Source organism: Mesoplodon mirus (genome assembly GCF_964341445.2).
Source record: "Mesoplodon mirus genome assembly, chromosome: 8".
In the NCBI taxonomy this organism is placed as follows: domain Eukaryota; kingdom Metazoa; phylum Chordata; class Mammalia; order Artiodactyla; family Ziphiidae; genus Mesoplodon; species Mesoplodon mirus.
This window is the reverse complement of record NC_138984.1, coordinates 84,952,280-84,965,840: the sequence shown is the minus strand read 5'-3', so window position 1 is coordinate 84,965,840 and position 13,561 is coordinate 84,952,280. Positions and strand designations below refer to the sequence as shown.

General features: G+C 42.1%; 1 protein-coding gene across 1 annotated transcript in view; it reads right to left on the bottom strand.

The window, feature by feature from the left end:
• Positions 1–11,894, bottom strand: part of MYO3B (myosin IIIB) — a gene marked incomplete at both ends in the record, with an annotated part of 398,588 nt that extends 386,694 nt beyond the window's left edge. Inside the window, 2 exons of the mRNA XM_082630334.1 lie at positions 10,876–11,010; positions 11,748–11,894. Coding sequence (XP_082486460.1) covers positions 10,876–11,010; positions 11,748–11,894 — 282 coding nt within the window. The remainder of the gene's footprint in view (positions 1–10,875; positions 11,011–11,747) is intronic.
• Positions 11,895–13,561: the final 1,667 nt, after the last annotated feature.

The following is a 13,561-nucleotide window of genomic DNA, read 5'->3' as shown; positions in this document are numbered from 1 at the left end:
CCCACATGCCGTGGAGCGGCTGGGCCCGTGAGCCATGGCCGGTGAGCCTGTGTGTCCGGAGCCTGTGCTCCGCAACGGGAGAGGCCGCAACAGTGAGAGGCCCGTGTACCGCAAAAAAAAAAAAAAAAAAAAAAAAAAAACAGAAAAAACCATGCATTTTGAAGGAAAGACTGAAAGAGGCAAGATGGACGCCCTTGACACTTAGGAGGGAATACATTTTGTTTCAATCCCCCTGTCTCCAGTGCTGGTACTGCCGGCAGCAGAAGCCCAACCAGCAGCTCCTTCCCGAGGTGCCGCTGCACGTCAAGTTTATGGAGTAGAACTGCATCATGTGTGCAGTTAACCTTTTCATGTTCAACTGTAGGGGTTCAGCAACTTTATGCTCTTCTTGTTTTATTCCTATAATTAAAAACACTGTAAAAGTATATCATATTTGCCCTTTTTACATATTATACATTACGGAGATTTGAGAATGCGTAAACCAGGCATACTATTCTTTCACAGCAATTTAAGGATTTTCAAGGGTGATTTTGATTAAGTGCAGAAGGCAATGTGCCCGTTTGGGTTTGCTACATGCCATCTTAAATCAAGGGTTCTTAACTTGTTTCAGCAGGGCTTGTAAATACCTTTAAACTGTAGGCAGCATGTTGTATATGCATCTTGCACTTTTCTGCTGAGAAAATTCAGAGCTTTTGTTGGATACTCAGAGCCCTCCTTGTCCTTATACAGGTTACAACCCTACTTTAGAGACCTAGGTTTCCTCCTGGCACTTTGTCTACAATCTGGGAAAGAGTTAACTAGTGAATAGTGGGGGGTCCTCTGGGTTGTGGCTGCTTGAGTCAACTGGCTTTTCATAAGCAAAGAAATGTGAGGGGCACAGATTAGCACCTTTCCTAAAAGAAGACACTCTTTATCAAGATAATAATACATTAGGATCCATTCGACTCTGATGAACATCTGCAAGGTTTTAATAAATGGTGAACAGGTGCTTTTGTTTGATGTGTGTCTCGTTCCCCACTACATATGCAGCAGATACCTTGCACACACATTAACAATCAAGATAAACTGGAAATGAATCTGCCCAAGTTTTTACCATTTAAGTTGCTCTTAAACAATAGTATTTGACTAAAAATATAATACAAAATGAGGAATCTTTAAAACTAGGATAAAATTACTATCTGTCAGGAATGATTCAGGAAGGAGCCAAGAACAGTGAAATGCACTGAAGGCTATAATGGTCCCGTGAGTCTGGGATTATATGTGTCCTTGGAATCCTCTCTCTACCAATGTCAGGTGTAACTTGTAACTCAACACTGATACCTCTCATGGCCCTAATGTTGAGTACCAGGATAATGTCTTCCAAAGGATTCCACTTTCTTTTTATTTCAACTATGTCTTACATGACCCTGAAAGGGCACATAACATTCAATGTTCAATCTAATACTCTCTTGAGCAATGAAAGCATTTTCGGTGTCATGATTCGTAAAATAATCTTAAAAGCTAAGCTTTCGACAAATATATAATAATTTTCTCAGGACTCCCCAAATTAGATTTATATTTCAAGTAAAAAAAATTGGAGAACTGACCACAGAGTCAAATGATGACTATGAAAGAATGTAGGACATGACATGAGGGAAGTTCTCAACCCACAAAAAGAAAAGCTTTTCTGGGGCTGATGGCATAAAGCTTGGAGAGCTTGAGAGAATAAGATTGGGGTGAGGATTCTCCCTCTTGGGGGTGGTTGTGTAAGGGGATAATGCTAATGAAACCATTTCTTATGAACCTCTTTTTATATGGAAATCTAAGGAGAGACCTCCTCACAGGAACCTTATGCCAAAAAAGGGGTGTTCATGCTGAGTGGAATGGCAGTAGAGTATGGTGAGGTCCATCAAGGCTGGGATTCTAACAGTTCCCTACAGCCTGCTCATGACTTGCTGGAGATTCAGAACTTAATACTCCATTTGGGTTCAGGGACAAGGCTACAGTTTGAATGAGAAGGAAAGACAGTGAGTGCAGACCTCACAATAAGAAGGAGTATCAGGGACCTGGGACATGAGGAGACACCAAAGGCAGACATTAGAAGGACCCAGGGTCACCAGTTGGAGGTCCCTGACCTCACTGCCATGGCTTTACATGACCATCTGCTGTATCCAAATCCAGACGTCACCCAGGAGAAGGAAAGATGAATGGGGAAAGAGAAAACCACTAAAAAACTAAGTCCTTATCCAAGTGACTAAGCTTTGAACTGGATTGTGAAAACAGGATACAAATTCCCAGAACTTGCCCCTTCCCAAAGAGGTCACTCTATGGACTAAGTTTAACAGGATAAGTTAAAATCAATTGTCTTCTCTAGGCAGGCTGGGGGCTCAATAACAAAGTTGGGTTTAGTTATTAAAAAGAAAGTTACGTGCTAGGAAAACTCAACAGCTACATGTAAAAGAATGAAATTAGAACGCTTCCTAACACCATACACAAAAATAAACTCAAAATGGATTAAAGACTTAAATGTAAGGCCAGACACTATAAAACTCTTAGAGGAAAACATAGGCAGAACACTCTATGACATAAACCACAGCAAGATCCTTTTATGACCCACCTCCTAGAGAAATGAAAATAAACAAATGGGACCTAATGAAACTTAAAAGCTTTTGCACAGCAAAGAAAACTATAAACAAGATGAAAAGACAACCCTCAGAATGGGAGAAAATATTTGCAAACCAAGCAACTGACAAAGGATTAATCTCCAAAATATACAAGCAGCTCATGCAGCTCAATATCTAAAAAACAAACAACACAATCCAAAAATGGGCAGAAGACCTAAACAAACATTTCTCCAAAGAAGACATACAGATTGCCAACAAACACATGAAAGGATGCTCAACATCACTAATCATTAGAGAAATACAAATCAAAACTACAGTGAGGGGGCTTCCCTGGTGGCGCAGTGGTTGAGAGTCCGCCTGCCGATGCAGGGGACACAGGTTCGTGCCCCGGTCCAGGAAGATCCCACATGCCGCGGAGCGGCTGGGACCGTGAACCATGGCCACTGAGCCTGCGCATCCGGAGCCTGTGCTCCACAACAGGAGAGGCCACAACAGTGAGAGGCCCGTGTACCACAAAAAAAAAAAAAAAAAAAAAAACTACAATGAGGTATCACCTCACACCAGTCAAAATGGCCATCATCAAAAAACCTACAAACAATAAATGCTGGAGAGGGTATGGAAAAAAGGGAACCCTCTTGCACTGTTGGTGGGAATGTAAATTGATACAGCCACTATGGAAAACAGTATGGAGGTTCCTTAAAAAACTAAAAATAGAACTACCATACAATCCAGCAATCCCACTACTGGGCATATACCCTAAGAAAACCATAATTCAAAAAGTCATGTACTACAATGTTCATCGCAGCTCTATTTACAGTAGCCAGGACGTGGAAGCAACCTAAGTGTCCATTGACAGATGAATGGATAAAGAAGATGTGGCACATATATACAATGGAATATTACTCAGCCATAAAAAGAAACCAAATTATTTGTAGTGAGGTGGATGGACCTAGAGTCTGTCATACAGAGTGAAGTAAGTCAGAAAGAGAAAAACAAATACCGTATGCTACACATATACATGGAATTTAAGGGAAAAAAAGGTTCTGCAGAACCTAGGGGCAGGACAGGAATAAAGATGCAGACGTAGAGAATGGACTTGAGGACACGGGGAGGGGGAAGGGTAAGCTGTGACAAAGTGAGAGAGTGGCATGGACATATATACACTACCAAATGTAAAATAGACAGCTAGTGGGAAGCAGCTGCATAGCACAGGGAGATCATCTCGGTGCTTTTTGACCACCTAGAGGGAAAGGGAGGGTGGGAGGGAGATGCAAGAAGGAGGGGATATGGGGATATGTATACATATAGCTGATTCACTTTGTTGTACAGCAGAAACTAACATACCATTGTAAAGCAATTATACTCCAATAAAGATGTTAAAAAAAAAGTTACCTCTTTGTTCTCAATAGCTTGTGACTGCCCAGTTTATTACCCATTACTCAATCATGAACACAGTGCTTGCCCTCAAAGAGCTCAGCACCAGAAATGGACTCGTGAGTAATAAGAGTGGCAGGTGGAAGAAAGGGTGTGCCCAAGGGGAGTGTGGTGGCATCGAAGAGAGAATGGTGCCTTCTCTTGTGCTAGGGTGAAGAGGGAACAGTCTGGGAATCTTCCCAGAGGACGTAACACATACAATGAGTTTGAAGGACATAGGACCTTATGGCAGGTGAACAAGAAGAAGAGCATCCCTGGAAAGGGAACACCGTGTGCAAAGGAGGGGAGCACAGAAGAATGAGGGAGGGAGGTAGTGTGTCTGTCTGCCTGCACGTGTGTGTGTGTATGTGTCTATGTCTGTGTGTCTTTGAATTCTACATACTCTGCCACTGTTGGGACAAAGGGACAGAATCCTAGAGCAGGTAAGACAGGGGAAAAAAGGGGGGAACAGGGAATGACAGGTGTGCCCTTCTAAGAAGTGTGGGCTTTATTACTATACACACACATATTATGATACCATAATATACCATTAGATAGGAGTGGTAAGCTATTGACAGGTTTTAGGCAGGAGGTCTGTTCAGATTTCTAGAAAGATGACCTTGGTAGCAGATTGGAAGGTGGACAGAACAGGAAGACACAGGGAGCTGGACACCTGTTAGGAGGTGTTGAAGCAATCGAGAGAAGCAGGGTCAAAAAGTCAAGAGTCCTGAGGACGAAGAGTCAGGGACAGATATGGGGGACTTTTATGACATAGAATCGACAGGAATTTTGTACCGACTGGATAGAGAAAGTTAAGAAGAAACAGAGTCTGGGGATCTTGTGAGTATAAGAATAGCAATAAAGTTCTTTGACCCCCTAAAGCTAAAGCAGCAATAGACATACAAGGCACGGTAACGCCGTCATCAGAACCACCCCTCAGCCTGGCTCCCATCTCAGGGAGGCACATGCTTTACGGTACTGCAAGTGCACTATTAAAATTCTACCCAGAGAACATTTAAATTAAGTGCTGGGTGATGATCCAAGCTAACTCAACCCTGGAATCTTCCCCTGAAACCTCACTGGAGTCTCTCCTGCCCTACTTTAAATCTGGCCATTTCTGCAACAAGAGCCTATTCAGTGGCATTTTATATAGGTAGCCAACTTATAAACTTTCTTCATAGCTCTAGAACCTACGGAGGGACTAAGAGCTGCCATTTTGTCAGCAGAATCAAAACTCAGCTGTGGATTTAAGAACAACAAAAGGATCAGACTCAGTTGGTGCCTTTTGTTCACTAAATGTCGGAGTTTAAGAACTGTCTGACTTGTGGTTCAAAGAAACATATAAATAAACTGCTCAGGGACCTTTAAAGGAAGCAGTCCTGTGAAGTTGATAAGCCCACCAGCAAGGTTTTAAAGAGCAACCCATGGGTTACAGGGAAAGGACTTTGGGTACCTGGATATAAAAAAGGAGAGCAGGTACATACTGACAATTGTCTCATCGGAGTAAATATTCAGTGAGATGGACTGAACATTTTAAAAGCATGACAAGGAACTATATTTAAATGCATCAAATAAAATAATCCCCTTAGAGTTGTAAGAAAGCAGCCAAGCCTCCTACCCCACCCCTGAGGGCTGGCACCTGCAGCCTTTTATTCCTGCCCACCCTGCCAGCCATCAGACTCAAATACAGAGGTAGGTCTCCATCCCTGCATTCCTCCCGACGCCCTCAGCATTCAGGAAATGTGGCAGCTGGATGCATCTAGAATTTAACGAGCATTTTACTCCAAACCAAGAAAAATGGAAAAATCATTTACATTCCACATCTATTTTCTAAAACATCGTTGAATATTGATTCAATCACAGTATGTGCATTTGCTATGACGGCCATAATTTCAAGCAATAAAATGTTCCTTGCTTAATAAGCCATCAATTTTCCTCCATGTTATTAAAGAATGGCCCGTGCAACACAATCACCAGACCTTTATTCTAGTCAAAACTGCAACTGTCAAGTAGATTCTATACTGGCATCTTGATTTGCCCTAGTCAGATGGCAGAATTAAGAGGAATTTCTTTTCAGTGCTCTTTTGTTTGGTTGACTTCATCTTTCAAGGGTGTTAGGGTCTACAGAGGGCATAAAGCAAAAGTCAAGGATCGTCAAAATTACTCTAGAAGATGCCTTAGGGAGCACCGTGTTGGACACTGCCCACCTCTCAGGAAGGCCAAGCAACATAGTTTTCCTCCACACTGTCGGGAGAGACTGTGTTTATTTTACTGATACCAGATAAAGTCATTGGCCTGCACCTAGAAGAATGAAGACAATGTCACTTGAAACCCTGGAGCTCCAGTCGGGGGGCGGGGTTGGGGGGAAGATGCTCACACTATGAGAGGCAGGAGGGCCCCAAGACTCCCGCCTCCCATTTCAGCCTCTCTCCAGGGCACATGCACAGACCGGCGGTTGGGCAGAATTGCTCCCACACCTCAGCTCTTCACGCTCTCTTGCTTTTGCTGAACGCAGAGAGCACATAAATATCGGATGCACCTCGGTTACATCTCACAGTTCTTCCCTTCTCCGCTCCCAACCGTTCTGTACTTTCCTCCTGACCCCCAACACTCCAGTGACTCTCATTCTAGAACCCGGCCAGAACCTGCCATCTGAGTCAGTGTTCGGTGCTCCAGGGCTTTCTAACCATCTCTGGCCAATCAAAACATGCCAGAGCTACGTTGCAGACCATCAGCGTCCTGCTAGGACCCTGACTTGTTAACGTGATAAACTCGACTCATGCCACAATATCAATGGGTGAAAATGGTTTTAAGTGTTAACTTGCAATGATATTGGGGCCTAGACTGGACTTTCTAGGGCCTTATATAAATGCAAAAACTGAACAGAGGTATCTTTTCTCCCCCCTTCTGGCTTAGATACTGAACTTACACAAAGACCTCTGAGAGGAAAAAACAGGTTAAAAAATAATTCTTTTATCTGGCTTTAAAATATAAGGAGTTGGCTTTTTGTTTGTTTGTTTGTTTTTACTTTACATTCTCATTTACTAACACTCTAAACTCTAAACCATTTCTTTTAAGTTGAATGTGATTCAGGCTGAAATAGTATTTACCTGCTGAAGGTTTTATACTGAAAGGAAAAGAGAAAATGTACTTCATGTCTTAGCACATACTAGGTATTTTTTCTGAAATATGGTGCTTTTTTTTTTAAATGTGAGGTTTTTAAAAATTTGTTTTATTTATTTATCTTTGGCTGCGTTGGGTCCTCGTTGTTGTGCGTGGGCTTCCTCTAGTTGCGGTGAGCGGGGGCTACTCTTCGTTGTGGTGCGCAGGCTTCTCATTGCAGTGGCTTCTCTTGCTGTGGAGTATGGGCTCTAGGCGCGTGGGCTTCACTAGTTGTAGCACGCAGGCTCAGTAGTTGTGCCTCGCAGGCTCCAAAGTGCAGGCTCAGTAGTTGTGGTGCACAGGCTTAGCTGCTCCACAGCATGTGGGATCTTCCCGGACCAGGGATCAGACACATGCCCCCTGCATTGGCAGGCGGATTCTTAACCACTGTGCAACCAGGGAAGCCCCTGGTGCTTTTTCTTAAAAGTCTAATTTCTTATCATGTTTCATTTAGGTGAGAGATAATAGAACTTACAGATTTTCCAAATTTAATATTAATTTAGAATAAAACTTATTCACAAATTTTCCAAAACATTACTATGTATGAGTGTTTTCTGTCCATATTTTTCTCCTATAGTAAGTGTCTGTTATGCAAGAAAGCTTTGGTTTGCTTTCTGCTAACAATTAGTAATTAATTTCAGAAATGACATTTTTATTTGCTTTTGTTTTCAGAGTTGTGGTGATTTAAGAGGGTTATTAATGACATTTTTCTATCCTCAAGAATTGCTCTGTGGAATAGCTTCTCCCTGGTCCTTTCATCACATTCGGGCAAGGAAAGAGCAAAGGCAACATAAATTTAATCTCAATATACAGGATGAGGGGAGCAATATTAAACAGATCATAATTTTATTGTGCAAGTCTCCTAAAGCACTCCTAAAAAAGTTGCAGACGGAGCAACATGGTCAAGGTGCTATGTGGACTGTCATTATCTTCCGTGTGTGTGTGTGTGTGTGTGTGTGTGTGTGTGTGTGTGTGCGCGCAAAATCAGGAACTGCTGCCATTTTAACCAGAGATCCCAAGTCTGTTTTCCCCGGACCCAGCAGACAGCAACAGCACAGGATGGGAGAAAAGTGCTGAAGTGTTGTCCACCTCCAGTTCTGCCATATAACTCGTATGGGACCATCGGCACGTCACTCCTCCTTTGGGTCTCTGTTCTTCAGCTGAACACTAGGAGAGTGACAGAAGGAAGGCCGAGGTCCCTGTCAGTTCTAGGAGCCCAAGAATCCCTGTGTCTATGAGCATAATGGAGGCACTGGACATACCTACCCCTGCAGCCTGGCACGGATGGCCTATTCCTGGACAGAAAAGATTGAGGATATCTGGTTCCCCATGCCAGCAACTTTGGCATGGGCCAACACAACCTGCAAAGGGCATAATATCAGCATATTGTATTGCTGAGGTATGAATAATTCAGTGTGCCAGGGCAACCTCATTATCTGTACTTAGTCACCCTGAAAAAGCAAGAGACAGTCGCAGGGGAGCATTTGCACAAGGCTCAGTTCATAGTTCTGGGCTCCTTCTCATCTTTCAAGGCCATGTGTGGCCCTTTCTGGCTGCCTTGGCTATGCCTGAGGGGCTAACATTTGGTCACTCCTCATTGGGAAGAGCAATTATTCTCCAGGTGGTGGCAGGTCTGAGCAGCCCACCTAATCTCCTGGTAAAAGGGAGGGAGGGAAGGTCCCATTTCAGGCCCTGGAAAATCCCTGGAAGTTCAGTTTTCTATATCCGAATGCAGAGTCTTTCTGAGTCGGTGGTAAAGTGAAAAGAAACTAAAACTTCTTGGTCACTGTACTTACATTATTAAATTATAATGAGGTTTAAAACACTGAGATCTTACAGAGCTTAAGAAGAATACAATCAGGGCTTCCCTGGTGGTGCAGCGGATAAGAATCTGCCTGCCAATGCAGAGGACACAGGTTCGATCCCATATGCCGCAGAGCAACTAAGCCCGTGTGCCACAACTACTGAGCCTGTGCTCTAGAGCCCGTGAGCCACAACTACTGAGCCCATGTGCCACAACTACTGAAGCCCACGTACTTAGAGCCTATGCTCCACAAGAGAAGCCACCACAATGAGAAGCCCGCACACCGCAACAAAGAGGAGCCCCCGCTCTCCACAACTAGAGAAAGCCCGCGTGTAGCAATGAAGACCCAACACAGCCAAAAATAAATAAATAATTTTTTAAATTAAAAAAAAGAATATAATCAGAGACCCTAGAAACAATACTTTCCATATCTTATGAAAATGAGCATTAAAAAAATTAATGTTATTCTAGAGCTTCATTGGCAGGATAAAATCTATAATATTCCCAGGGAGGGAGTGGGGAGTAATAAAATCCAAAAGGTGATACTATGAGAATATGTTATGTGACTTAACCAGCCAACTAAACAGACAAAGATGATTTCTGAAAACCAAAACCCCTTATATCTTTATATTCTGAAGAAGGCAACTGATGTGACAGAAATGTTCCCTGCAGATTATTCCATTTGAATACAAGTGAATTCCCCATACATTGTTGCCATGGCAGCCAGTATATATTGCCTCATGGCCAGGCCCTCCCAGAGCCAGGTGAAAGGTTTTCGACAAGAGACCCCAGACAGTGAATTGAGGGCTGGTTTCTCCTTTGTTGCTTCTCTCTTAAAGCTTTCACACACGTCCCCGTGCTCATGGATCACACATGTGACCTCAGGCTCGGAGGCTGGTTCAGAGGGGCAGAGTCCAGGACAGATCAGGGTGGACCTATACCCACCCTGAGGCAATACAATAGACCTGTCCTAATATACTAATTTCATATGTTGTCATTGTGTCTTTGCCATGTTAGTTCCATGGAGGAATTGTATTTGTGGGGAACGGACTCTTTTGCATCCAGTTACACACATTCATTCCCATTAAGAAGGCAGAAAAAAGGCAAGACTACACTGGATATACTGGTGCTCCCTTCAGATTCTCTCTTCAGAGGAGATGCTGCCAGGAATATCAGCTGCTCCCTGATCCCAAGTCCCAGTGGCACCTCTCACCAGGAATAGTGCCCAACTACAGGGAACTGCCTCCCCCGAGGCCACACCCCCTCCCAGGGTGGCATGCACCAAGTGACTGGCTCTTGCAGAGACAAAATCCAGGACAACCCTACAAGAGGATCCCAGGTCTTCTTCTCCCTGAGGATGGGCTGAGACCTCTGCAACCACACTGATGCTTAATGGCTCCCTTGCCCAATCCCACCTTCCGTGCACATCTAGCTCCTGTAAGAACTCTCCAATACACCTTCCATACAAAATTCTCAGAGTCCGTTTTTCAGGAAACCCAGCCTAAGATGAGGATAAATAAACATGAATGGGCTGACTCAGACTTGGCAACCAAGTAAAACTTGGGTTAACAATTTTTGAAAATGAGTTGCATCAATCGGAACATGTTTTCAGTGAAATTTTCCCAGCCTAGGGTTGAAAATAACCTTTTCCAACTGTGTTCCTGTATTCACTGAATTAGAAGATTATTAAACCTTACAAGCAGAGAAACGTGCACATTTTCAGCACACAGCCTACCCATAAGAACGTGGAGAACACCACATCTGGTAAGGTACCTGTGCCATGCAGGAGAGACCACCTCCCCAGATGTGCATCTTACACTATTTAGGCAACAATGAGTCTGCTCACCCCTGGCACTCTGTTGAATTGCTGGTTACCCAACGGGAGCCTCTTACCTCCAGGACCAGCCACAGCTGTCCTCCCACACCGTGATCTGCTTTGTAAAACATCCCATAAAACTTTACAACGTTGGGGTGATTCGGAAGAAACTGCAAAATGTTGTATTCTGCCTCAATCTCCTCATCCATATCCTACACAAGGTAAAAAGTGCATGCTGGATTCAGTATAATGTGCAAGGAAGGGTACAGGAATGATATCACGATCAAGTAACCATTTAATAAAGCATATGTAGTCTGTATTTTTAATGTCATCATTACCATATCTTGAAAATACCTAACAATGGACATTCAGATACCAACTAAAGCCTTCTAACTGTTATACCAATAAATGTCTTCATTATATATTCTTAATAATAATATTATAAATATCTTTTTTTAAATTTAAAAATGTCTGAATTTTCAAAGCAATTAAGGAGAAGTAGCCCAAAGGGACCCAACCAGGATAGGACACTTACAACCTCACTGTGGTAAACAGTGTACAACATTATAGGCTCAGTATTCAGTGCTCTGAAATAGGATGCCAGGCTAAGATGACTGAATACCACAAGTCTGGATCACTTTGTAACTTACAGAGAGATCAGCCTCTGTATAAACCTAACAAATCACTCTTTCCAAGAGAATAACATTTGAAGGGTCCAGGGGACCAAAATCAAAACAATAGTAAAATGGACAAAAGAGAAAATCAAGGGAAGTTTTAACTCCAAATGGAGTCCCTTCATTCAGATGGGCTAAGGAGTCATAACTCATTTTGAGATTTCATGCCAGGTTTCATTATCCCTAGAAAATCATCCCCAGAACAAAGAAAGAAGTTGAAAGCTCAGTGTGTATGAAACACTATATTGTGGTTATAATTTATAACTGTTACTTACACTGATTGGATCTAGAATTTTTACTGCAGCCAGGCTCCCATCTCTCTTGTTAGTTACTTTGTAGACCTTGCCATAGGTGCCTTTACCTATGGTCTCTACAATTTCCCAGGTATCTGTGGGATCTGGAAGCGATTCAAGTCCAAGCATCATGGTGCTGTAATGAAACAATCCATACAGATGTTTCCTGGTGGGAAGAAAAGTCTGTTATGTGCAACAGATCACAGGATTAGTGGCATTGGGCTTTTGAAACAAGAATATTTTTACTTCTTCAGAATCCAACAGCACATTAAAAGGATCACACACCATGATCAAGTGGGGTTTATCCCATGAATACAAGGATTCTTCAACATATGCCAAACAATCAATGTGATACACCATATTAACAAACTGAAGGAGAAAAACCATATTATCATCTCAATAAATGCAGAAAAAGCTTTCAACAAAATTCAATACCCATTTATGATAAAAACCCTACAGAAAGTAGGCACAGAGGGAACTTACCTCAACATAATAAAGGCCATATATGACAAACCCACTGCCAACATCATTCTCAATGGTGAAAAACTGAAACCATTTTCTCTAAGATCAGGAACAAGACAAGGCGGTTGTCCACTCTAACCACTATTATTGAACATAGTTTTGTAAGTTTTAGCCACAGCAATCAGAGGAGAAAAAGAAATAAAAGGAATCCAAATCGGAAAAGAAGAAGTAAAGCTGTCACTGTTTTGCAGATGACATGATATTATACATAGAGAATCCTAAAGAGGCTACCAGAAAACTACTACAGCTAATCAATGAATTAGGTAAAGTAGCAGGATACAAAATTAATGCACAGAAATCTCTTACATTCCTATACACTAATGATGAAAAATCTGAAAGAGAAATTAAGGAAACACTCCCATTTACCACAGCAACAAAAAGAATAAAAGACCTAGGAATAAACCTACCTAAGGAGAAAAAGGACATGTATGCAGAAAACTATAAGACACTGATGAAAGAAATTAAAGATGATACAAACAGATGGAGACATATACCACGTTCTTGGACTGGAAGAATCAACATTGTGAAAATGACTATACTACCTAAAGCAATCTACAGATTCAACGCAATCCCTATCAAACTACCAATGGCATTTTTCACAGAACTAGAACAAAAAATTTTACAGTTTGTATGGAAACACAAAACACCCCACATAGCCAAAGCAATCTTGAGAAAGAAAAATGGAGCCGGAGGAATCAGGCTCCTGGACTTCAGACTATACTACAAAGCTACAGTAATCAAGACAGTATGGTACTGGCACAGAAACAGAAATATAGATCAATGGAGGAGGATAGAAAGCCCAGCGATAAACCCACACACATACGGTCACCTTATTTTTGATATAGGAGACAAGAATATACAATGGAGAAAAGACAGCCTCTTCAATAAGTGGTACTGGGAAAACTGGACAGCAACATGTAAAAGAATGAAATTAGAACACTCCTTAACACCATATACAAAAATAAACTCAAAATGGATTAAAGACCTAACTGTAAGGCCAGACATCATAAAACTCTTAGAGGAAAACATAGGCAGAACACCCTATGACATAAATCACAGCAAGATCCTTTTTGACCCACCTCCTAGAGAAATGGAAATAAAAACAAAAATAAACAAATAGGACCTAATGAAACTTAAAAGCTTTTGCACAGTAAAGGAAACCATAAACAAGACGAAAAGACAACCCTCAGAATGGGAGAAAATATTTGCAAACCAAGCAACTGACAAAAGATTAATCTCCAAAATTTACAAGCAGCTCATGCAGCTCAATATCT